Raw genomic sequence first — 27,108 nt, 5'->3', positions numbered from 1 at the left:
TCTGCTGGGATAGCTCGTGGACTCTTGAAACACCTACACTCCCTACGTTTGGTAGACGTTTGGCACATTCTCCACCTCAATAATAGGGACTTCACGTTCTTCTTCCTAACTCATAACTCATATCACCTCCTTGACTATATCTTTATTTCCCACGGCTTACTAGATTTCCAGCCGGGGGCAGGCATTGAACCCATCATCTTTTCTGATCACTCTTTGATTTGGGTCTCCCTGAACTTAGGGGACTCTAGTCGCGGGAGGGGGTCGTGGAAATTGAATGACAATGTGTTGAGGGATCCTGTTTGTGTGGCGGATATCAAGACTGTGATCTCGGACTTTGTGGAGGTTCATAAAACGGACTCTTCAAATCCTACCATTAAATGGGAGGCCTTAAAATGCGTAATCAGAGGCAGATTAATTTCTCATGCCTCCAAGCTCAAGAAAATGCGTTCTGCTGGGATTTCTGAACTTCTGAGGAAAATAACTGTTCTTGAGCAGAAACATAAAAGAGACCAGTCATTATTGTTGTTCCAGGAGCTCAGCAGTGCTAGGTCCGCGCTACGGAAAATTATTGATCAAAAATATCTGGGGGCCAGGGATAAGCTTAAAAAGCTCTTTTATGGCCATGGGGACAAAAGTGGGAGACTCTTAGCTAGAATGCTACGGGCGAGACAGCCGGTCACTTATATTCCCTCATTCTACCAGGGACATACTGCAAGAGTTCCAATCTTATTACAAAAGCCTGTACAATTTGAATGGGAAATATGCTGACTTACCTCAAGAGCAGAAAGTTCAGAAGATTAAGCAATATATGTCGCAGTTACTAGGCCCTAAGCTGTCTGTAGAGGAGAGGGATGATCTTGAGAGAGAAATCTCTCTTGTTGAGATCCAGGGGGTCATTAAGAAACTAGTGGTTAGCAAATGTCCGGGTCCAGATGGCTTTACCCCGCGTTTGATGATATTTCTCTCCCCCTAACCGATATGTGCAATTCTATAGCGGATGGCTCTTGCTTCCCTGCCCAGGCTCTTATGGCTCACATTTGTGTGATTCCCAAACAGGGGAAGGATCCGTTGGTGTGTAGTAACTACCGCCCAATATCATTGATCAATATCGATGTGAAGATTTATGCCAAAATCCTTGCTGAAAGGCTAAAAGTTCATATGCCATCGTTAATTCACGTGGATCAGGTGGATTTTGTTCCTGGGCGGGAAGCAAGAGACAATACCATTAGAACTTTGGCAAATATTGCGAGGTCCACCTCTTCCGGATCCCCCCTATGCCTCCTCTCGGTTGACGCCGAAAAAGCCTTTGACCGGGTGGATTGGGTATTCTTACAGGAGGCGCTAGGGGCTTTTGGTCTGGGCCCTAATATGACGCACTGGATTCTCGCCTTATATCACAACCCCAGAGCGCAGGTCCGAGTGAACGGGGCTCTCTCTGATCCTTTCCCAATTCTTAACGGTACGAGACAGGGATGTCCCCTATCCCCGCTACTATATATTATGGTCATGGAATTCTTGGCCAGAGCCTTAAGGGCCAATCCTTCCATTCAGGGCCTTAACGTTGGATCCTTAGAGTCAAAAATAGCCATTTACACTGACGACCTACTAATTTATTGTTCCGACCCGGTTGTTAGTCTCCCCAATATATTGAAAGAGTTCTCACTTTTTGGGGATCTAAGCAATTTCAAAGTGAACCTCCACAAGTCCAAGATTCTGAATGTTAATATACCGCCTGCTACAGTCTTGTCCTTAAGAGCGTCATTCTCTTTCCAGTGGAAAGAGGACTACATTACATACTTAGGGACTGCCATCCCGTCTAACTTGGCTTGCCTACATCAGAGGAATTTTGTTCCCCTGCTAGAGGACATCAAGAAGGATTTGGCATCTTGGAGGAAACTCCCTCTGTCGTGGTTTGGGAGATTGCACACTTTAAAGATGAACGTGTTGCCTAGAATCTTATACATCTTCAGAGCCATCCCCATATCTGTGCCTTGTGCCTTCTTCAGGTCCCTTAGGACACGGTTTTTGGAATTCATCTGGGCGGGCTCCTCTCCTAGATTGGGGTTGCATTTTCTAACTAGATCTAAATTGAGGGGGGGATTGGGGTCCCAGACTGTCACGGCCACGGTTATGGTCGTGACTCTTTGGGAGCCGCATACAGTTGCCCGCGGTTTGGGTAGTTGTTTCAACCGCAGCTTGAGGCATGATGTTGTTTGCCTCAGGTGCGGTTGCCACGGACAACAGTGATGTGTGCGGTTCCCTTGGAGTTGTGTGCGTGTGTGTATGCACGTTTGTATGTCTGGTGTGCACTTTGTGTTGTCTGGTGTGCACTTTGACACTTTCCCTTCACTGTGGCTGCCCGTGGCAACGTTTGGTATGATGTACATGTGGTGGCAGTGTCCCGGCCTTCGGGCTGTCTCCCAGGACGGCTGCCACCCATGTCGTTGCCTGCGGCAACAGCCACAGTGTGATCTTAGTTTGGTCACTTCCCCTTTGTGTGTTTCCCTTCTGTGGTGCTGGAAGGGTTAACTCCCTTCCCAGTGTGTGTGTGATGTCACTGGGTGTGTCCGACTGTGGGGTGTGGCTTCTTGGCCTATATAGCCTTGGTGTTTGGCATGGCTCAGGAGGTTGCTTCAGTCATGCTTGGCTGGAGCAGCCTCCTGTGCATATTACCTGCCTGTGAGAGCCACCCCTGTGGTCATAAAGATATTGTCCTTATGTTTATGTCTTGCTGTGTGTTGATGTTGTATGTTATGTTCTGTTGGGACCTTCCTATAGGTTTTGGTGCAGCTTACGGTTCTGGATTCCTGTTTGCGCAGGGATCCAGTCAGCAAGGCTGTGACAGGTTGGTGGAACTAATAGTTCGCCTGTCATTCCCGTAAGGCTGTATGAGTTCCCCTTTTCCCAACAGCTTGGCCATTGAGACTCCTGCTCCTCCGTGCCTAGGAGGAGTAGGTCGTCTTACCCAGCTCCTAGCTCAGGGATCTGCGGAGGGTAAGTCAGGGCTCCGAGGTTCCTGCGCATGGGTCCTCCTACCATAAAGGTCGGCCCATGCAGGTTAGGGATGCTTGAGGAGGTGACCTGCTCCCTATCCTGTTCTCATGGCCGAGTAGCCACAACATCATCTGGCATCACACGGCTGAGGGTTTCCCCCATCCTCAGCCGTGACACAGACATGCAGTTGTACCACAGAGCATCGATCCTCTCCTATGTATTGGATTGGTTTCACAACATCTCCTCCAAAAGATGGGTTCAGTTTGAGAGGCAGGAATTGGGTTTCCCGGTTCAGGACCTATTGTGGATTTCCAAGCCTCATAGGCCTAAACACGTCCCATTTTTCACAGATGGGGTGCTGCATGTCCGGGACAAACATGCCGTATCCCTGGGTTGCTCTACTTTTTCTGGTCCCCTGACTCCCATATTCAACAACCCGAGCTTTCCGTTGGGTCTAGGTCGACATTCGTTGCTGGGCTTAAGCAGGGAGGAGAACGTGAGTGTCCGTGTCTTGGTGCAGAAGACGGCAATTCGTCCGCTTAATTCTTTCCCTGGGCGTAATGATAAGGGGGCCTGGTTTCACTACATGGGCGTTAGGAAGTTCATAGCCTCGCTAGGGCCCATCTCCAAGCTATCTAGGGATCTTACAGCCTTTGAATCTTTGTGTCTCCAGAAAACTCCCCCTACCCATTTGATGTCCTTGGTCTACGGGCTGCTTCAGGAGAGCGGGGGGCCTATATCCTCCCTGCCTTATGTTAAAGCTTGGGAGAAGGAACTGGGGAAAAATTTCTCTGAGGAACAGTGAATAAAGGCATTCACCCTCTCCCATAAGTCCGCTGTTAGTTGTGGCCTGCAAGAGAAGAACTTTAAGATCTTATCCAGGTGGTACAGGACGCCAGCCGTCTTGCATTCTTTCTACCCTACTTGCTCTGACTTATGTTGGAGATGTGGCTTGGAGACTGGTACCATGTCCCACATTTAGTGGCATTGCCCTAAAGTGTTTTCATTTTGGGAGGCTCTGAACGGTCTATATAATAAAGTCACGGGTACCTCAGAGAAATGGTCCCTGGAGGGGAGTCTGCTCTCTATGCTCCCCGATTCCATTCAAAATCTCAAAAAAGGCCTTTTGAGGTTTTTTGTGCAAGCTGCGCATTTAATTGTACCTAGACATTGGAAGTCTAAAGATGCTCCAAACATAAAGGAGTGGTTGGACACTTTTGAGGGTATACGTAGAATGGAGGAATTAATAGTTGAAGATGAAGATTGTGATGGGAAATATCTTAAAACTTGGTCTCCCTGGCTTCTGTTCAGGGACACTCCAGCATTTGGTAGTTGGCTTGATCAAGCAAGCAGCAGCGAGTAATTATACCAGATACTTACCTTACCCTGGGGTTTTCCCTCATCTTGTGTCCCTCTTCCCTTGTCGTCCTGTCTGTTGTTGCCGTCTGTGATATTGTTTTCCTTTTCTTATTTTTGTTGATATAATTTTTCTTTCATTGCCATCATTTGCTGTTAATGCGAGGTCGTGCTGTACAAGTGTTATGTCATACCAAGCTGCATATGCTGTATTCTGCTACCAGTGTGTCAGTAATGCTGTAAGTCTGATCTGATACTGCTTTATTTACAACCTCCGTAATAAAAATGATTGAACAACAAAGATGTGGATTAATTCTCATTTTCTGTCAGGTAGTCACACGTTGTGATGGCAAAGGCAAAAAAACTCTCCCTTTTTGAACGTGGTCGGGTTGTTGAACTGCATAAGCAGGGTCTCTCACAGCGCTCCATCACTGCTGATATGGGACGCAGTAAGACAGTCCTTTGGAATTTCTTAAATGATCCTGAGGGTTATGGAACAAAAAAGTCAAGTGGAAGACCCAAAAAAATTTCACCAGCACTGAGCCGGAGGATCCAATTGGCTGTCTGTCAAGACACTGGACGATCCTCGACCCAAATTAAGGCCCTTACTGGTGCTGACTGCACCCCCATAACCATCAGACGGCATCTGAGACTGAATCCTTCAAAAACAAAAAACGTCTTCAAAGACCTCGTCTCCTTGAACGCCACAGAACTGCTCGTTTGGACTTTGCAAGAGAGCACCAAACATGGGACATTCAAAAGGTGGAAGAAAGTTTTATTCTCTGATGAGAAAAAATTTAACCTTGATGGTCCTGATGGTTTTCAACGTTACTGGCATGACAAGCAGATCCCACCTGAGATGTTTTCTACGCGCCACAGTAGAGGGGGCGCCATAATGGTCTGGGGTGCTTTTTCCTTCAGTGGAACAATGGAGCTTCAGGAAGTGCAGGGGCGTCAAACGGCCGCTGGCTATGTCCAGATGTTGCAGAGAGCATTCCTCATGACTGAGGGCCCTCGTCTGTGTGGTAACGACTGGGTTTTTCAACAGGACAACGCTACAGTACACAATGCCTGCAGGACAAGGGACTTCTTCCAGGAGACTAACATCACTCTTTTGGCCCATCCTGCGTGTTCCCCTGATCTAAATCCAATTGAGAACCTTTGGGGATGGATGGCAAGGGAAGTTTACAAAAATGGACAACAGTTCCAGACAGTAGATGGCCTTCGTGTGGCCGTCTTCACCACTTGGAGAAATGTTCCCACTCACCTCATGGAAACGCTTGCATCAAGCATGCCGAAACAAATTTTTGAAGTGATCAACAATAACGGCGGAGCTACTCATTACTGAGTTCATGTTTGGAAGTTGGATTTCTGTTTTGGGGGGGTTTATATTTTTTTTTTTGGAGGTGTGGTCCGAAACTTTTGATCAGCTGAAAAACAGCCTGTTTCAGCTTATTCGTTGTTTTCATTAAATTAAATGCTCAGAAAATGTTTAGTCTCACTCCCATTTCTTCTTGTTGCATGTTGAAGCTCTACTTGGACCCTTGTTAAGATCCAGCCATGCTAAATATGATTTTTTTGCCATTTTTCAAGTGGTCTTAAACTTTTGATCAGGACTGTAGCTGCTTTTCGTAAGAGAAGAAAAATGTTATCTTCTATTGCACCCTGATCTACTACTACAAGTTTTTTGTTTATAAGAAATCTGTTTGGAGGTTCTTTTGTAAATTCTAACTGGTATCCAAACTTGATTATAGGCATGATCCAGGGACAAGTATGAATTTTTTCCCATGCTGGGGCAAAGTTTTTTAATCTCTCCCCATGGGAAATCTGGCGTCATTGGGAAGACTAACGGGAGGATTTTTCAGGATTAAAGATGAATCCTTTGCCCCTAGAGGGCCGCCAGCTAGAGGAGGCCCCTTTTTTTCTTCTGGTCAAACTTATGTCTTTGGGAACGAAAAAAAAGTCTTCTCTGATGAAAAATGTTGATTCTGTTGGAAAGTCTTTCTTTTTATCTGAAACTTTCTCTAGCATATCATCTAATGATGAACCAAAACGTCTGTCACCTTCACACGAGATGGCACATAGTCAATTTTTTTTAGGCTGCATCTCCTGACCAAGAACTGAGTCAGACTGCCCTACGAGAGGCATTTGCTAAAGCAGCACATCTTGCTGAGAGTTTAACAATATCTGCAGAAGCATTCGCTAGAAAATTTGCTGTTTGTTTCAGCACATGAATGGACGACAGGATGTCCTCCCTGATTCTATGTACCTGATTCAATGTGTTTTCTCAAGCTGAGATAACCATAAGGAAAGGGTACGGGCTGTATAAGTAGCTGAGATTCCGGGTCTGAATGCGGCTGTAGAGGACTCCCAAGTCTTTTTAAGAAGGGCCTCACACTTCTTATCCATAGGATCTCTTAGCAGACCCAAATCTTCAAAGGGAAGCAAAGATTTCTTAGAAATTCTACAGAAACATCAACCTTGGGAGCTATATCCCACCAGGCTCGTCAGTAGATGGATATTTTGTTTTGAACATCTTGGACGTGGCCTGCCTTTTTTCTGTGTCTCTCCATTAATTTTCTATCATCTTTTTAATATTTCTTTGTACAGGAAAGACTTTTTTCTTTCTATCCCCTAATCCCAGAAACATTTGATCTTGGACTAATATGGGTTCTTTATTCTCTTCTAAATTTAATGGTTGCTCTAATATTTTTCAAAAATGACTCATTTTCTTCAATAGAGAATAACGGGCGACCAGAGGTATCGTCAGAAGCACTAGATCCAGCATCTGAGGAAATTTCCCCCTCATCTAAATCCGTATCAATCTCCTCTAAGACATGAGTTAGAGATTCTGAAGTGGACGGTCTTCGATCAGCTGCAGTGAGCTTTGCGTCAACGACTGCATCCACTTCTTCCTTAATTAAAGATCTCATGCTTTCTATTAAGGATGGAGACTCCTCTGAAACCACCTTGTCTGTACATTTTGGACATAACCACTTTTTAGAGTCTGCAGGAAGGGTCTTTTTACAGATGGCACATCTCTTCTTTTGTGATGGCTCTCCACTAGTCTTTGAGCTCTCCTAAAGAAGCAAGAGGGACTCCTAAGCTTTAGAAATAACACCAACCAGCAGCCTTCACCAAAGGAGCAGATAGAACCTGCATAACAATCATCCAGTTATTAAATATTAAGAAATGACAGTATGAGCATGTGCAATGGGCGGTTAAAGGCCCAACGTCTGGGGTATCCCTTGCCCCTTAGGAGGTTTTTACGATATATGTCCCTCTTATAGAGCAAGTAGTCGTGACGCCAGTTGCAGTTAAGCAACGAGGACATGGAGTCCCCTTTATGTATAGTGGTGTTGATACCCAGGGTAGAAATGCCAGAGTGGTGTAGGTGGGCCTACAATGTCCCTGAAGGTGTTGTATGCACATGTCACGGTGCTCCTACCTGGATAACCTTGGATCCCAGATGTGGTCGCCCGAAGCAGTGCAAAAGGGGTAATTAACTTGGACGATGAAGGAATAATTGAGTCCAGACTCAGGATGTAGTTCCAATGCAACTTTACTTGAGTAAACTGTAATCAAAACAGTTTTACAGACTTCGCCTTGGTTTCCAGCAAGATTTGGCATGAAGTTCTGGCAGGCAAACACTCTCAGCTCTGTTACATCTGAACTCTTTCAGCTCTACTGTGTTGGCTGGCTTAAATAGGAACTTTTCTTTGGCTTTCTGTTGTAGGCTGCAACTTAGCTTTCTGTAGTCTGATTGTAATTATAGGAAAACTTCTTCCTGGCTTCAAGCTTCTTTAGCTTGGCTTTTAGGCAATGCAAGCCCAGGAGGGGACATGCAACCATTCAGAACTCACAGGCAGGACCTGTCCGGCAGGGACGAGGCCTTCTTTCTTCCTTGGCAGGAGACAAGCTAGACACACAACCTCTCCCCTGGAGGGGTAAGCTGGAACTCACCTACACTAGCTAAAACTTCTCCCTCTCTAGAGAGGGGAATAGAATGAAAAAAGGGTTCCACTCTATATAATACAGCTCTGCCAGAAATGCCGCCACTTGTGGTAAACCAAGTAATTACATGAACATAAACAGTTTCACAGGAATAAACATGCACATTATTCAGAGATGGAATAAAATAAATTCTGATTACATAAGTTAGCACATTGGAGACAGTAGCAAGGTGCAAAGAGTGGTAATGGGAGGGAGGAGGCTTACTGGGCTAGAGGGCCTGGGAGTATCTGAAGATTTCCGGCCAGCGTTGCTTTCTGTGATTAGAGACATGCTGCAAACCGAACTGGAGGTTTACCTCAGTGTACCATGCAGGGAATGCCATATAGCTGCTCCCTTCCTAGTTTATGCGGGGCATGGCGCTCACGTGCTGACGTCATCACGCCACGATCCTCCTTCCAGCGTGATGACGTCCTAATGCCCCATAGACACTGCGCATGCGCCCGCGGAACTACTTTCAGTAATCCCCAGCCCCAGGAAACACTGCAGTCTAATACCATGTGCTCCGCTCGCCCGGAGCAGGGAAAAAAGCCCGGGGTTGCCAGCATCCGCCAGACTTATACCAAGAGGTAGGAAGGACAGCAGTAATCCCGAGCCCCTACCTTCCGTCACAGCTCTCCGGTTCCAGGCTAGAACCAGGCTAACAAACCAAATCCTCATGCACTGAACGATCCTGCACTCTTGAGGGACAGGAAACAACTGGATCAGGTATAAGGGAGGGGGCTTTTATGCACTGATCTGATTGTTTCCTGTCCCTAAGGAGGCGGGCGGGGGTAACCTCCAGGTGGTGCCTTTGTGGAGGTGAGAGGAAAATAGGAGTTATGTCTTCCTGGAGAAATGGTACTTGGAGAAATCTGATTTTGGGTTCATGCGTCCAGAAAATGGAGAGCACCATCCTCCAAGAGGGACAAGGCCATGTATTGATAGCTGGCGATCTCAGGCTGTACATGATGTGTCAGAAGGTAGATGACATCATAGACTAGAGCCCTAGAGTGGTCCAGGTACTGTCACACTGAAACATTTTCTAGACTCAGTATGGTTAACAGATTTGTGGAGATATCACATCCCCAAGGAGAGAGAATTCACTCATTACTCTCATGGTCAAGAATAGATTATTTCTTGGATTTCCCCAGTTTTTTTCAGAGCAGTAGGTAGGGCTCATGCACTAGACTGTAGCCTGTTTTGCGGACTGCAAATCCGCAAAACATGGATACCGTCCGTGTGTGTTCTGCAATTAGCGGAATGGAATGTCCTGGCCTCTATAGAACAGTCCTATCCTTATCTGTAAAGCGGACAAGAATAGGACATGTTCTATTTTTTGTGGGTGCCAAGGAACGGATATACGGATGTGGACACCACACAGTTCGTGTGCATGAGCCTTTATGCAGATTGAAATCTCCTATTTACTTATATCTGATCATATCCCCTTGATAATGGGGTTGGTGAAATACGTTTTGAGGCACAGACTACCTGTGGCATCTTTCTGGTAATTTGGCCACAGATGAGGACTTCCTCAAGAGTAATGGGGAACACAAACAGGATCCAACATTATTCTGGGAAACTGCAAAAGTGGTATTGAGAGAGCAAATTATTTCACACACGGTAGCCCAGAGAAAAGCTGTGTTACAAAGTATGATCAAGCTACTTGTAGTTTATGCACGGCCTACAGAAAGAAATAAGGTGGTCTGGGTTGCAGCTAAACATAACTTTGATCATTACCTAGAACGTACAGTGAGATTGTATGCAGACCAGAAATCTGCTGATTTGTTCAAATTTAGAAACAAGGGGGGGAAATTACTGGTGAACCTCACTAGGGTTCAATGTCCAGTCATTAACATACACAGTCTGATTGATGCAGCAGGAGCTAGTAACAAAGATCCTGCACAGATATCAGAGATCTTCAGAAATTATCTTGCGTCAGTAAATAAACCACGTGCTCTCTCCCGAGCTCGAGAATTACCTAATTGTGTGCAATTGCCCCATGTATCTGAAGAAGCTCTAGCTAGCCTTAATGCCCCAATGTTAGCCCAGCTCACCGTACCTGCTATTCTGTCCCCACATGCAGGAACGGGAGCCGGGCTTCTTCACTCCTTCCTACTGCTGCACACCATGCTGACAGGCGCAGCCAGCGGGGTTCTTCACTGTGGTTTGCATTCCTGCCACCAGCATTTTCCTCCTGGCTCTGAGCAGAGCTTGCACTCTGGCTCAGTTCATTGTGTGTATTTAGGGTGTGTGCGGGTGTGTCTCTCCTCTCTTTGTGAGTCAGCATGCGCAAGCCCTCCATCTTCCCCTGCCTATAGCTGGTCTGCAGGAGGTATTTAAAGGCGCCTCCTTCTACAAGAAGGTGCCTGCGCAACTAAGGTTCCTAGCTTGTCTAGTTTCCCGTTTGAGCGAAGGCGTTCTGTTGGTTCTTGTCATTCTGTGTATCGGACTTCGGATTGCATTTTGTGGACTTTGCCTGATTGCCGCCTGCCGGGGTAGGGTAAGCCTCCGGGTTTCCTGTCTGGTCCAATTAATCAACAAAAGGGTACAAGATAAGGGTGTCCGCTCTCTCTTCTATCCTTTTCAATATCTCCTTGGAGCCGCTCAATAATTGCTCCAATTTGACATCAAGGGACTTATAGTGGGGTCAAAGGAAATAAAACTTGTTTTGTTGATGATCTACTTAGGCTAGGGCTACACGGCGACATGTGTCTTGCGATCAGTCACACGACAAAAAGGGTCAATTTTTTGTAATGATAGTCAATGATGTCACGTTGCGCCATGACACTCGTGCAAAAATTTGGATGGATTTTTTTGAGACTGGCGTGTCACAGTCGCAGTGCAACACCATTGACAATCATTTTTAAAAAATGTTGCGCGTTTTTACAGCCGCAAGTTGTGCGACATATGTCACCATGTAGCCCTAGCTTTGATGTTTTCTTATATTTTGGTTCTATTATAAAGGTATAGAATTAGGCTAGGGCTACATGGCGACAATAAGTCTCACAACAAAAAAGGTACAACTACACTGTCACATGTGTTCGCGTGACATTTTTTAGAATGAGAGTCAATGGTGTCGCACTACAAAATGCTGCGACTGAGATAGTCAGAAAAATTCTACTATGGATTTTTTGCAACTGTTGCTGTGACAGCATGTCTGTAAGTGACGATGGTGGCGCTGTTGTGGAGAAACTAGAAGATTTTATCTGTAAATAGTGTTTGGATGAAGATGAAATATTAATATGTCCACATACGTTATAAAACTATGACATGATTACATGGAGTGTTGTTACTTCTCCCCATGTCACTCTGGACTCTCCGGCAGTGTGGATGGAGGTGTGAATACAGAGATAAGAAGCAAGGTTCATGAGGACAATTCATCTTCACTGCTCTGGAAGTAAACAAGGCTCTTCTTATATCCAAAACAATGGTTTTCCTCTTTGGATCTTGATCACAGTTGATCTCAGAGAAATTTAATTTGGTTGTTTGAAAGATCCATAATTAAAAAAAAAAAAATAAAAAAAAAACTTTCTCATTAGCTAATAAGATCCATGAATACGCTTATATGTTAAAATCTGTGGAAATCATTTCTCTTCCATGTGATATATTTCATGTATAACAAGATTTGATTTATCTGAAAAGTACTTCCCACATTATGAACATGAATACGGCTTCTCTCCTGTGTGAATTCTTACATGCGTAACAAGATGTGATTTCAGTACAAAACATTTTCCACATCCTGAACATGAATACGGTTTCTCTCCTGTGTGAAATCTCATATGCTTAACAAGACTTGCTTTCTCTGAAAAAAGCTTTCCACATTCTGAACATGAATACGGCTTCTCTCCTGTGTGAATTCTCTCATGTCTAACAAGACTTGATCGATCTGCAAAACCTTTCCCACATTCTAAACATGAATAGGGCTTCGCTCCTGTGTGAGTATTCTCATGTGTAAAAAGATTTGATTTCCGTGCAAAACGTTTTCCACATTCTGAACATGAATATGGCTTCTCTCCCCTGTGGATTTCACCATGTTTAACAAGATTTGATTTCCGTGTAAAACACTTCCCACATTCTGGACATGGATATGACAATCTTTCTGTGTGAAATCTCTGATGTGTAACAAGAGAAGATTTAGATGTAAAACATTTCCCACATTCTGAACATAAATACGGTTTCTCTCCTGTGTGAGTTCTCTCATGGGTAACAAGACTTGATTTATCTGTAAAGCACTTCCCACATTCTGAACATGAATATGGCCTCTCCCCTGTGTGAATTCTCTCATGTATAACAACATGTGATTTCTGTGTAAAACATTTCCCACATTCTGAACATGAATATGGCCTCTCTCCTGTGTGACTTCTCTGATGTGTAACAAGATGATATTTCTTCGTAAAGCATTTCCCACATTCTGAACAGGTGTATGGCCTCTCCTTTGTGTGAATTTCTCGGTGTGTGACCTCTTTACCACCTTGAAAACTTTTACCCCATTTCTGACCTGTAATTGTGGTAACAATCTGTGATTGGTCAGGAGTAGGTTCCTCATGATTAGGGGGATTATATAATAGATCTGCACTGTGAAGTCCTGGATGTACATTAAGATTTTCCCCTGAAGAGAGCTGCATGACATCTTCATCTTCTGCTTTATAATTTAGGGATAATATGAAGTTTCCTTCTGAATTCTTAATGGTATTTTCTGTTAAGATAAAAAAAAGAAAATTTGTGAGCTTTTTCCAAACTACAGTGTAGACAAACTTAGAACATTCCTATTAGGCTAGGAGGGGATCCAGCAGGAAGGAGAAGTAATAAGCCATTCACTCTGAACGCACCCCTGGCTTTGGCTTTAGTCTTATGAAGCTTTCTAAAGCTTACTGACAAAGTTCAGGGATTTACACCTAGGCATGACTGTTATACTTTACATAAGGTAAATCATGACTTGATAAAACTCAAAAATTTGAAAATCCTGACCATGTCTGGTCACAGCCCCACATTCTGCCAACACATTTTGCCTAGCAGCACCAATTGGCCATCACTTTAATATAAGACGTTCACTTGAAAGGATCTGTCACCACATTCCTCAACACAAACTGCTTTCATCATTCATCCCTTAAACCCTTCAGGACCAAGCCATTTTCTGTTTTTATTACCAGCTTTTGATTTTTTCCATTCACATAGACGGGCGAGGGCTTGTCTTTTTGAGGGACAAGTTGTACTTTCTAATGGCACCATTTACTGTTGCATAAGATGTAGAGGGGGAGAAAAGTTTCAAATGTGGTGGAATAAAAAAAAAAAAAAAGAATTCCACCATAGTTTTATGGGTTTTGTTTTTACAGTTATCTTTATTCTCCAGGTCTGTACAATGATACCACATTATATCGTTTTCTAGCATTTTAATTAATACTGAAATTATTATTTTTTTTTATGGAAGAAGTGTTTTCTTTGCATCACCATATTAAGACCTTCATACTTTTTTTTTTTTATGTGTACGGAGCTGTGTGTGGACTGATCTGCCGTTTTACTGACTTACTTTTGGCGTTTGTATGACTTTTTGATCACTTTTTATTCAATTTTGTGGGGGAGGTGAATTGACAAAAAAAGGCAAATCAGCTATTCTGATTTTTTTTTATTTTTTATTCTCCCATTTGCCATATAGGAATATATATTTTTCTCTCTTTTAGGCTGGGTTCACACGGGCGTGACAGATTAGGTCCGGATGCGTTCAGGGTGCGTTCAGTTAAACTCGCACCATTTTGCAAGCAAGTTCAGTCAGTTTTGTCTGCGATTGCGTTTAGTTGTTCAGTTTTTTCTGCGCGGGTGCAATGCGTTTTGATGCATTTTTCACGCGCGTGATAAAAAACTGAAGGTTTACAAACATCTCCTAGCAACCATCAGTGAAAAACGCATTGCATCCGCACTTGCTTGCAGATGCAATGCGTTATTCACGCAGCCCCATTCACTACTATGGAGCCAGGGCTGCGTGAAAAACGCAGAATATAGAACATAAATAAAAATTGAAGTGGGGCACACTCTATTAAGTAAAGGGATCTTTAATGGTCTATACAATAATACAGTGAGTTGGTAATACAATAATGGATAAAAGAGAAAGTAGTAACCTTATAAGACTAAAATCAGATTGTATTAGATTATAATGAATAAGACATAAATTCCATTAAATATACTAAAATAATTCATATAATAAACGGTGTAGATTGTATGTTGGTATAGATATCTTGCACTGATATTTATAAATACATCCGAGGAAAAAGGAATCTTGATAAAACCAGTCTTTTGTGACTCAATTGGTGGCTGAGTAAAGTCTCTCCTGATGTGGATAGTTTGTATGCAATAAGTTAATAAAGTTGCAACATTGTGGCGATACACTTATGTGTGTTTGATCGAATTCAAAGCATATAGCTTTCGATAGTTCAAATTGCAGCGTATAGCTACAAAGGCATACAGCGGCGTCCCGCTGTGTTTGAAAAGAGCGATCGCTTGTGTGGAATCAATGCAACCTTACCCGGAGGTCTTTATACCTGACGATGAGTCCTCGACTCGGTGCCGTCGGCTTGTAATGTCCCGGTCTCGAGGGCTATTGCTGAGTCGGCATCAGTCAGGTTGTATTCCACGTGGACTTTGGCGTCTCCAATGACGCAGTAAGTAGGCTCTTCTTGTAACAATGTCCAGACCTTTACCGGGGTTGCAGTGTCCTTGCTGTCCTTTAAGGGGGATTCACACCAGCAAGGACACTGCAACCCCGGTAAAGGTCTGGACATTGTTACAAGAAGAGCCTACTTACTGCGTCATTGGAGACGCCAAAGTCCACGTGGAATACAACCTGACTGATGCCGACTCAGCAATAGCCCTCGAGACCGGGACATTACAAGCCGACGGCACCGAGTCGAGGACTCATCGTCAGGTATAAAGACCTCCGGGTAAGGTTGCATTGATTCCACACAAGCGATCGCTCTTTTCAAACACAGCGGGACGCCGCTGTATGCCTTTGTAGCTATACGCTGCAATTTGAACTATCGAAAGCTATATGCTTTGAATTCGATCAAACACACATAAGTGTATCGCCACAATGTTGCAACTTTATTAACTTATTGCATACAAACTATCCACATCAGGAGAGACTTTACTCAGCCACCAATTGAGTCACAAAAGACTGGTTTTAATCAAGATTCCTTTTTCCTCGGATGTATTTATAAATATCAGTGCAAGATATCTATACCAACATACAATCTACACCGTTTATTATATGAATTATTTTAGTATATTTAATGGAATTTATGTCTTATTCATTATAATCTAATACAATCTGATTTTAGTCTTATAAGGTTACTACTTTCTCTTTTATCCATTATTGTATTACCAACTCACTGTATTATTGTATAGACCATTAAAGATCCCTTTACTTAATAGAGTGTGCCCCACTTCAATTTTTATTTATTCACTTCATACTCTCAGACTGGGTGTTGTCTGATAGTGGGAGCACCTCTGTTTGGATTCCCACCTCATTCGAGTGCGACATTATTCTGTATTTATAGAATATAGAACATGCTGCGATTTTAAAGCATTGCAGAAGTGATGCGTGAAAAAAAACGCTCATGTACACAGCCCCATTGAAATGAATGGGTCAGGATTCAGTGCGGGTGCAATACGTTCACCTACTGCATTGCACCCGCGCGGAAATCTCGCCCGTGTGAACGCAGCCTTACACTTTTTAATAGTTCCACCAGGGAACTTGAACAAGCAATCATCATCTTCGGATGATTCCAGAGGACTGGAAATGCCGCACACATCATCTGGCTCCCCCGATCCTCGCTGGTAGGACGCTACACGCCCAGGAATGCACTCTCCTGGGCACAGAGCCCGGCCTTTTCTTCAAACAGCTGATATTGATCTGATATTGATGACCTATCCTGACGATAGGTCATCAATATTAAAATCCCAGAAAACCCCTCTAATATTTCCCTCTACAGCAGGTATGCTCAACCTGCGGCCATCCAGCTGTTGTAAAACTACAACTCCCACAATGCCCTGCTGTAGGCTAATAGCTGTAGGCTGTTCAGGCATGCTGGGAGTTGTAGTTTTGCAACAGCTGGAGGGCCGCAGGTTGAGCATGCCTGCTCTACAGAGTTGTGTGCTGTTTTGTGGGGCAAACTATAGTTTTTATAGGTACTATTTTGGGGTATGTATGAATTTTTTATTACTTTTTATTCACATTTTTGGGGGGGAGGAAGAACAGGTGACCAAAAATCAAGCACCGTTTTCATTATGGCATTCACCGAGCAATAAAAATATATTGATATTTTAATGGTTCGGACATTTTTGGACATGCTGATGCCCGTTATGTAAAAATAGAAAAATATTAAAATAACAAATTACTCTCTCTTTCCTGTTTTTGTAAACGTTAAAAAGTAAGCAATTACGCTTAGGCCGAATGCACATAGCAACCAATGACGCTGTGCGCTCCTGCTCCCAGCAGGAATCCAGGCCGTGTTACCACGGACAGCTCACGGCCGTAAAACACGGCTGTGTACATTCGGCCTTAGGCTGAGTTCACACTTCAGTTATTTGGTCAGTTATTTCCATCAGTTATTGTGAGCCAAAACCAGTAGTGAAGTCTACTCAGAGATGAGGTATAAAGAAAAGATCTGCTCCTGTTCTGTGCTTTTGACCCACTCCTGGATTTGACTCACAATAACTGCTGGAAATAACTGACCAAATAACTGAAGTGTGAACAAGGCCTTACTGGTAATTGGGTTTCCTAAAAGGTTCCACTACAGCACACCTGAGATCGTCATCGCCCTGTTCGGACAGAAAAAACACCTAAGCAGAGAGGTTTAAAGGCCCCTTCCAATCCTCCACCTTCAGTGATTTTTTAGGAACCTCTTTGATGGAAAAAACAAGGAACACAGGGCGGGAATTATGGGTGCTGTCATGGGGACTTCCAGAAAACCCAATTACTGGTAAGTGTAATTGCTTAGAACGACCGACGAATTAACTATAGGGAGGAACCCCAAAACAGACCAGCAGAAGTATTAAACTCTAATGCAGTGTATTCCTTTTATACCCAAATACCCCTTCTACCAGGGGATACTCATCGCCTTTCTGATCAAGGCTCAGAAACCAAGTAGGTCTTCAGCCTGACTGCATAAATCCCACTGGAGCACCAGCAGGACAATACTATCTGCCGTCATCACCAGGGGACTGGAGGGAGAGTGTAATAGAGTCACTCCGGTCCCATGTAACCTCTAACCCCTGGGCAGCCGCTGGAGAGGTTGGAGCTTAAATAGAGCTTACTGTACCGTCTCCGCTTGTGCGTTTATCCTGTCCAAACAGGTTGGGGACAATCTCAGGTTATTTTTATTTTTTGTACTGTAATCTTTACTCCCCTTAGGGGACTTGTACAGTGTCCTGATTAATTTACCACAGACTGCAATAGAATATTATTGCAGTCTGTGGGATTCTGACAAGTTGCCTGCTGAGCTGTGCCTCAGACACAGCCTAGCAGGCAGTTTGATGGTAACCTTTACAAGGCTCCCAGCAAACTGCCTTTCAGTCAGAGAACACCAGTTTTCCAGCAGCAGTTTCATTGTAGAATTACAGCTTCTAATTCTATCTGCTGCTTTATTTTACTGCACTCTGTACTGAGCAGCAGCAGCAGCAGGGGAGGAGGTGCACTGAAAGGAGCTTGTCAATTAAAGGGGTTTTCCGGAATTTTTATATTGACGACCTATACTCGGGATATCCTCAGGTCATCAATATCAGATCGGTAGAGGTCTGACACCGCGCCGATCAGCTGGTTGAAGAGGCCGCTCTCTGTGCAAGAGCAGCCTACTCTTCATTGTTTACCTGCTTGCCGTCGACATCGCAGCGGTGATCAGTGTAACTACAAGCCGCCCCATTCACTGTAGAATGGCTTGTTCCTATTCAAGTGAATACTACAGAGCCATACCATAGAGCTGAATGCGACGGTTTGTAGTTACAGCTTCTCACTGCTGCAAAGTCGCTGGCGAGTAGGTAACCAATGAAGGGAAGGCTGCGCCGAGGTGCCGGACCCCTGCTGATCCCCTGAGGATAGGTTATCAATAGGGATGAGCGAATCAACTTTGGATGAAATATCCGAAGTCGATTTGCATAAAAATTATAATGTATTATCTCAGATGAGCCGAAGTTATTACTTTGCGAAGTCTCACGAGACTTCGGGTAATAGAAACATAGACTGTGTCGGCAGATAAGAACCATTTGGCCCATCTAGTCTGCCCAATATACTGAATACTATGAATAGCCCCTGGCCCTATCTTATATGAAGGATGGCCTTATGCCTATCCCATGCATGCTTAAACTCCTTCACTGTATTTGCAGCTACCACTTCTGCAGGAAGCCTATTCCATGCATCCACTACTCTCTCAGTAAAGTAATACTTCCTGATATTACTTTTAAACCTTTGCTGCTCTAATTTAAAGCTATGTCCTCTTGTAGCAGTTTTTCTTCTTTTAAATATTCTCTCCTCTTTTACCTTGTTGATTCCCTTTATGTATCTAGCAGTTTCTCTCATATCCCCTCTGTCTCATCTTTCTTCCAAGCTATACATGTTAAGGCCCTTTAATCTTTCCTGGTAAGTTTTATCCTGCAATCCATGGACCAGTTTAGTAGCTCTTCTCTGAACTCTCTCCAAAGTATCAATATCCTTCTGGAGATATGGTCTCCAGTACTGCGCACAATACTCCAAATGAGGTCTCACTAGTGCTCTGTAGAGAAGCATGAGCACCTCCCTCTTTCTACTGGTAATGCCTCTCCCTATACACCCAAGCATTCTGCTAGCATCTCCTGCTGCTCTGTGACATTGTCTGCCTACCTTTAAGTCTTCTGAAATAATGATCCCTAAATCCCTTTCCTCAGATACTGTGGTTAGGACTGTATCACTGATTTTATAATAGAAACTTCAAAAATTAATTAAAAAATAAAAAATAAATTAAATTAAATAAAAAATTAATAGAAACTTCAAAAATTAATTTGCACTGTAAAAAAAAAAATATTTCCTGAACTCTGTTTCAAAATAACAAAATATCCAAAACTTTGAAAGATAGAGGCACCTCACAGAGTAGTTTTAGTAACATTTACCATATGTCTACTTTAGGTCAGCATCATTTTTTTTAGGATGGAAAATTATAATTTTGAAGAAATCTTTCCAAAACCAAGAGGGTCATTTATTAAACAGAAATATGCCTAAATTAAGCGTATTTCTAGTGCAGACTGTGAAGCAAAGGTCCTTTGCGACACAACCTGCGACTTTGCCCCACTCATGCCAGGGCTAAAAAAGTGGGTCTGGTGGGGACGGGCCAGTAGGCCCATCTCATTTATCATTTTCTCTGCCTGTTTTAGGCATAGAAAATGGTCTAAATGTAAGACAGCTAGGAAGCAATCTTACATTTATAAGCGGCGCAGGATACGCAGAAGTTATGAAGAGGCCGGCGCCTCTTCATAACTGCGGTGGATCCACCACCAGTGCAGGGCTTTATTAAGATCGGTGTTTTAAAGATCAATTCTTCCCCAAATATTTAAAAATCTATTCAGTTCTGAAGTGACTTTGAGAGGTCCCTATAACAGAAACCGACCATAAATGACCCCTTGCAATGCAAGATATGTGTAGTACAGCAAGTTAAGATGTTTCCAAGTCAGGGTAACACTGCAGCTTGCTGTTCGATGCGGTTTCTGTAGCTCTGATGTATTGCAAGGGGAGGTACTGAAGCAGCGACTTCTGGAACACTCTTCTGTTTCCAGCGACCTGATGGTCAGAACTAAGTCATCTCGCTTTAGTAACAGCGAGATGAGACGACTCCTTTAATACAGAGCAGATATTATTTGGATATGGTTTTATTTATGTGACATTTTACAGGAGCTCCAGAATCATATGCAAAATATCCGTACATGATCTTAACCCTTTTCTCCACAATGAGGTAGATGTAGGTCACTGGCGGCATGTAATTCCTGCACAATGGCGTACATGTATCCATCATGATAGCACAGATACAAAAGCTGTGCCCCCATAATCCCCAGTGGGTGTGTGGATGTGACTGACCGTCAAGTCCTGCAGGAACAGCCGGGATCAGAGAAGAATCTGATCAGAGATCGCCGTCAGCTGGATAAGGAGAACACTTCATGATGGGATGGGAACATCTCCAATCAGAGAGCAGCGCAGCAGCCGGTGATCAGATTCTCCTCCTGCCCTGAAGGCACCAAGGACAGAATCGGACGTCACTTTCTCCATTCATGATTCCATACCTGTGGTGATATCTCCTGGAATGTTCTCCTCCACCTCACTCTTACACGGGGGATCGCCCATCATCCTCTCTTCTTCATCCTCCACTTTAATATCAGTCAGATCTTCCCCCTGATTTCTCATCTGTAACAATTCAGTACAATACAGCAGACAGGTGGGAAATCTAACAGATCCACATAAGAGACCCCCACAATCTATGACCCCTCTATGACTGCAGGACCCCCCTATATAGATGTGTATAGGGCTCAGCTCCATCTACCTGAGGATTCTCTGGGACCTTCTCCTCTGGACAGGCCTGGGAATACAGAGGATTTCTCTTGGATCCATCTGTGGAGACACAAGCACACGGTGACGGTGAATACATGGCCTCCTGTAGATCTGTCTATAGACCAGACACTTCTCTCAACTCCGTTTAGTTATTGGGGTAGATAACAATATTCTGCTCCTCACCACCTGTAGTGTGGTCCAAGCAACTAGCAGACCACAGGCCCGAAGTATCCTCTGGTCTATGACAGCAAATATGACTTTTGTCCATGTTTGGAGGATGAGTATACATATAAGTGTCAGGGCCCTGCAGCACCCTACCATCCAGAAAGGATTTGGGACACTGTCCTGGCACAATGACACCTCTGCTTATGAGGCAAATATCTAGAGTGAGAACCTCAAATGAAAACTTTCATCAGTCCCACAAAGTACCTAGAGGAAGTAAAACAACTACTCCCAGTCTCCTCTCCACCAGGCACCAAGGTGTCGGAGAAAGCTCTACTTCTATATCCTCCTCCAAGTCTCCATTCCCTGGGAAGACTATTCCTTTTCTCCTAAGAAGCTGTTATGGTGAATCAGGAAAACAAACCTCTAGCAATTTGGGTAAGAAATCATCTCCTAAATCGTTAAAGAGTTCCCTAGGCAGCCCACCAGGACCGGGAGCTTTTTCATTAGTCATTGTGGTCACTGCCTCCTGCAATTCTTCTAGGGTAAGAGTAGCTTCCAGGTGATCTCTCATTTCTACAGATAAATTTGGCAAGCTCCGTGAACCTAAATATTCACAAAAATCTTATTATGTATATGAGACCCTAGTTCACCACCTCCTCTGGCAGAGAGCTCCATAGTCTCACTGCTCTTACAGTAACGAATCCTCTTCTATGTTATTGTACATAATGGTAATGAAAAGCCAGATATTACCATGTTACTATAGTACATTTGTCATTACTAAATTATTGGCCATTTGTGAAGGAGTCAGAGCTGGAGTCGGTGATATAAAATGCAGGACTTCGGGTCAAAATTTTGGCTTACTGACTCCACAGCCCTGCTGAAAATACCTGTCATCATTATACCCAACTGTGATGGGCACCAGAAGCCTCCTATAGCTGTTCCTGCCTCCCAAACTGCCTCTTCGTGGAATACTCTGAAGCACTATCTGTCTCCTGAATCCTTCACTTCAGAGCTCCATGTTGGCAAGATGGCACCTGCTTCAGGTCTCCCTGTTGGGACTCCCACAGCTTCCTCAGAAAGCCAGATTAAGATACCAGAATCCTCCTCCTCTTCCGACTGACACTGTCCCTCCTCAAGCTGCCTCTGGTAAACATGGACTCCTCAACAAAATCCTCCACATATCCTGCAGCAGAAACTGCTGCGCTGTGGTTTCTGACGTGGGGTTTCATGCGGACGCGCTCTAGGTTTGGCTCCACTGAATGGAGATAAACTGCAAGAAGGGTCCTGCTGTGGCTTTCCAAGGAGTCCACACAGTAACCATGCCAAGAATGGACCTGTAACATTCTTGGCGTGGTCTTGAAAACAGAGCGGCAAAAATCCTCAGCTGCATGAAATGGGTGGCATTTACAGCGCAGATTCCACCGGTTTTTGGCACCAAAGCTGTGCTGCAACTAGCGCAGCACCTTGTGTCAACCACCAATGCCACAACAGCTGTCACGGTAAGTGGGGAAAAGGAAGAACACCAAATAAACAAACTATAACAGTAACACAGACTTGACTCCCAAAGCTAGTGAGAAGGGGGGTGATAACCTCCTAGTTATCTCTGAGCCTCTCCCTAACTGCTAACAGTATGAGCAAATCCTAATGGTGGACGAACTCATACACCGGAACCTAAGACCTGCTGAAACTATCACAAACCCTAAATTAGGGAGCGGGGATGAGACTGCCGGGACCTTCCACCGTGAAGGGACCAGCGTCTCCCTGAGACCTAGACACAACAAACACACAAAGTAGAAACAGGAGGACTTAGCTTGAGATGAGTAGGAAGCAGGAGAACCTCTAACAACCAGCTTAGAACTCCAGAAGAAAATAACAACCGCAAGGTCTGCAGTGAGAAGCGGGCTTACATAGAGCCACTAAACAGCAAATGAGCAGAACCTGGGGAGAGGCGAGATCCTGCCCACAAGAACAGAAAGACCTGTCAGATAGACTTGCAGCACGTGAGTCTATCTGATCTTCTCAGACCTCTCACAGGGCAGGCAGTGACAACAGCACCCACAGACAGCAAGACCCAGCCTTTCAACAGCACCCCTGCTGTCAGACAAATGCCCCTCGGCACTGGGCACCACCAAGATCTTTCCTATTAGGTGTGAGTATAAGACTGCTGCCTGTGAAGGAGCACTGGAGGAGCCCAAGTAGACATCCAATAGTAGAACATTAGGCGACGGTGCTGAAATCGGTCGATAGAAAAACACTTAGGACGGGAGGTTCCCCAAGAGAGAAGGGGTAGAGAGCAGAACTTAGCAATGTAATAGAGAAATCCTCACAAGGGAAGAATGGGTTGGCATTACAAAACCTGACCCCATCTGGGAGGAATGTCGCAGGACCCAGATGTGCTGTATTGGAGGTGGAGGGAGGTAAAAGCTGTAAAAGAACGGGGAAGAGGAAGGTGAGATTCTAGCAGATGTTAATGTCTATTCTATTACCTCTTCAGCTTTGAGAGGCTTCTAATGATACTTCATAGATCTGGAATAATTTGAACAAAATAAGGGACAAGATCAAAGATGCGGAAAGGAAGACAAGGGCTTTTTGATAAATTTGTATTCAATTTTAGGTAGGTGAAACGATAAATAACGTGAATTGGGCGTTTTGATTTTTTATGTTCCGGTACGACTTTCACCATATGAGATGTTTATCATTCATTTTTTTTATATATATTTATTTTTTTATATTAAAAACTTTTTTTTTTTTACATTTGATTTTGCAACTCCCACTAGGGGACTTTAACATGATCATCAGATCACTTCTCCCATAGACTGCATTAATTTAAGAATACATCCTGTGGGAGATTCAATATATTCCTATGGAGCAATGACAGCTGCAGGCCTCTATAAGTATATACCTGACCAGGCTCCAGGCTACCGCCACCAATGAGCAGCTTCCCCGATAGCGCTGAGAATCCGTTAGGGCCCTGAGAGCACAGTGCTCCCAGGGGAAATCCACCTCAGATGGCGTGGTCACAACTGACAATGCCATCTGAGTGGTCAAATGTCTGCGATCAGCGTTATCGTCGATCGCAGACATTAGCCCCGGGGTGTCTGCCTTTTCAAATAGCAGAATAGCGTTTGTTGAGCTCGCGTGTGGGTGCAATTTTTAACGCATTATAGAAACCAATATCCCAGAGGGAGAGTCGGGAGATAAAACTTAACTTTTAATATAAATAAAATAAAAATAGTACAATACACCAAAAACTAATCAAAGCAGCATACTTAACCATCCAAAATAAGATTCGAATGCATATAGTCCAGCTTCAATTCAGATTGTTCAACACATCATGTATAGGTAGGCAACGGGAAAACTGACCCTAATTTACCCCAAAAAAGTGGGAAGGGGCTATTAATCCCTGCCTATCTATACAGAGCAATCGCTCAGGAAGGGGCGACCCTGTCTGGATACCTGACCCTAAACTGGGAGATGTCCCTATTGGACCCTACAAGCACTTCCCGACGTACCACGTTTCGTCTTGATAACTCGGTAGGGGGTATCCTCAAAAATAAAATAAAAAAGATTAGAATCACACCAGTAAGGCCTAGATCCCAAAATATATGCAATCAATAGGGACCTTTACTAGGTCAATGGACCAAAAATATAGGGAGAAAAAACCTGGTAGAAAACATCCCTAATCATGCTCCTACCAGTGGGTAGGGTAGCTGTATGGCGATCCGCCCAAGCTGGACTATATGCATTCGAATCTTATCTGCAGCAGAAGTATGTACATCCAAACGACACCCGAAAGGGGCACCCGCTGATTGGGAAGAATTTTCCGACTTTTCTCTACTTTCCGTGCCCTGGGATTGTTCGCTGTGTACTATTCTCATTTTTATTTTATTTATATTAAAAGTTACGTTTTATCTCCCGACTATTGCTTTCTATAATTTGACTTTTGCTGGGATCTTTTGGGCGCATTGACTTGCTCCTATCTGGTGTTTATATTGCAACTTTTAACTCCCAGACATCCACTGCACATGTACGACAGAGGTGCGGAAAGGGTTAAGATGGAAACACATGGGGGTATTGAATGTATAATGGTTTTGAAGGAAGGGAAGAGAATATTAGTACAAATTTATAAATGTATTATTGGCCTTTTAGTCGAAAAAACAATACACCTAAGGATACTTTCACACTAGTGTTTTTCTTTTCCGGCGCTGAGTTCCGTCCTAGGGGCTCAATACCGGAAAAGAACTGATCAGTTTTATCCTAATGCATTCCGAATGGAGAGCGATCCGTTCATGATGCATCAGTTCAGTCTCTCTTACGTTTTTTGGCCAGAGAAAATACCGCAGCATGCTGCAGTTTTCTCTCCGGCCAAAAATCCTGAACCATTGAAATCTATTAATGCCTGATCCGGCCCCAAGTGGTACGGAAAAACTGATCCGGTTTTGCGGTCTGCGCATGTGCAGACCTTTAAAAATTAGAAAAAAATAAATACCGGATCCGTTTTTCCGGATGACAAGCGGAAAGACCGATTCGGCATTGCAATGCATATGTGAGATGGATATGCATCCGGATACGTCTCACAAATGCATCTGTTGGTGTCCGGATTGCCGGCGACGGAACTGCCTGCCGGAATCCTCTGCCGCAAGTGTGAAAGTAGCCTTAGTTGACAAAAACAGGTAAGAGATATTGAGATTACAGAACATTCATTTCTTCGCACTCAGCTATTTTCGTAAGTCGCACTGAAATGAAAGGAGGGCGGCTGCGCATATTCCATCACTTTGCGGGTTCTGTTCCAAGGATAGGTGCGAGTCCCAGAGGTAGGACCCGCACCTATCAGACATTGGGGGCATATCCTAGTGATGACACAGCCCCTTTATAACAGACCGTGGAGCTGGGTACCTCGGGGCTGGTGCTGTACGTATAGTGAGGGCTCGAATTGTAGCTCGGGACAGGTTGTCATTGGTTTCCGCTTCACCCTTAGTTCTCATTTCATAATCACTGATGCGGACCAATTCACTTAAATGGGTCCGCAATTCCGGACATGCGGAACGGAGTCACGAAACGGAACACCGGAATCACTACGGAGTGCTTCCGTGGTGTTTCTTTCCGTGGTTCTGCACGGCAAAAAAATATGACGTTATTTTTTTTGCGGTGTGGACAGACCACGGACCCATTCAAGTTGAATGGGTCCGGCCTGCTGCACGGATGTTGCCCGTGCATTGGGGACAAAGTGCACGGAACGACTGCATGAGGCCTTACTGGATTAAATCGAGTAACTCGACACAGAAAAATCCTTGATGCTAATTTTGCATCGAGGATTCGTTTGTGCCATGTGACCACGGAGCGCGAGTGAAGCGCTTGCTATTACTAACGCTCTGTGGTCTCCTGCCGGCCCGCACCGCGCTGCACTGTATCCTGATGTACACACATTGTCAGGATATAGTGCACGTAAGTGCGCACTATGACCTGACACTGTGTCACGCCAGGTCCCAGTGCAGCGCGGTGAAGAAGAGGATAGAAGAGCTGTGGAGTGCCGGCTGCGCCCCTATAGGAAAGGTAAGTATTTCACTGGCGCTGGGGACTGATGACTAGGAGCAGGAGATGGTGGCACTGGGGGAGCTGAAGGCACAGAGGACTGATGGCACTGGGGGGGGCTTGGTGGTCCTCCATTACATGTCACTGCACACACGTGTATACACTTCACATGACGGCTCTTACCTTGTGATATAAGAGGCTGGTGCTCCTCCATTACATGTCACTGCACACACGTGTATACACTGCACATGACGGCTCTTACCTTGTGATATAAGAGGCTGGTGCTCCTCCATTACATGTCACTGCACACACGTGTATACACTGCACATGACGGCTCTTACCTTGTGATATAAGAGGCTGGTGCTCCTCCATTACATGTCACTGCACACACGTGTATACACTGCACATGACGGCTCTTACCTTGTGATATAAGAGGCTGGTGCTCCTCCATTACATGTCACTGCACACACGTGTATACACTGCACATGACGGCTCTTACCTTGTGATATAAG

The 27,108-nt window shown here is 44.3% G+C and overlaps 1 protein-coding gene across 1 annotated transcript; it reads right to left on the bottom strand.

Annotated features, from left to right (window-relative positions):
* Positions 1–7,900: 7,900 nt before the first annotated feature.
* Positions 7,901–20,695, bottom strand: LOC122925081 (gastrula zinc finger protein XlCGF17.1-like). The gene is made up of 2 exons (XM_044276601.1): positions 20,635–20,695; positions 7,901–13,039 (listed from the first exon to the last, which is right to left on the bottom strand). The coding sequence occupies exons 1-2, from the start codon at positions 20,693–20,695 to the stop codon at positions 11,997–11,999; spliced, it is 1,104 nt and encodes a 367-aa protein (XP_044132536.1). The 3' UTR covers positions 7,901–11,996.
* Between the last annotated feature and the right edge of the window lie 6,413 nt (positions 20,696–27,108).

The sequence above is a fragment of the Bufo gargarizans genome, chromosome 1 (assembly GCF_014858855.1).
Source record: "Bufo gargarizans isolate SCDJY-AF-19 chromosome 1, ASM1485885v1, whole genome shotgun sequence".
NCBI lineage: Eukaryota > Metazoa > Chordata > Amphibia > Anura > Bufonidae > Bufo > Bufo gargarizans.
This window is presented reverse-complemented; position numbering and strand designations above follow the sequence as displayed.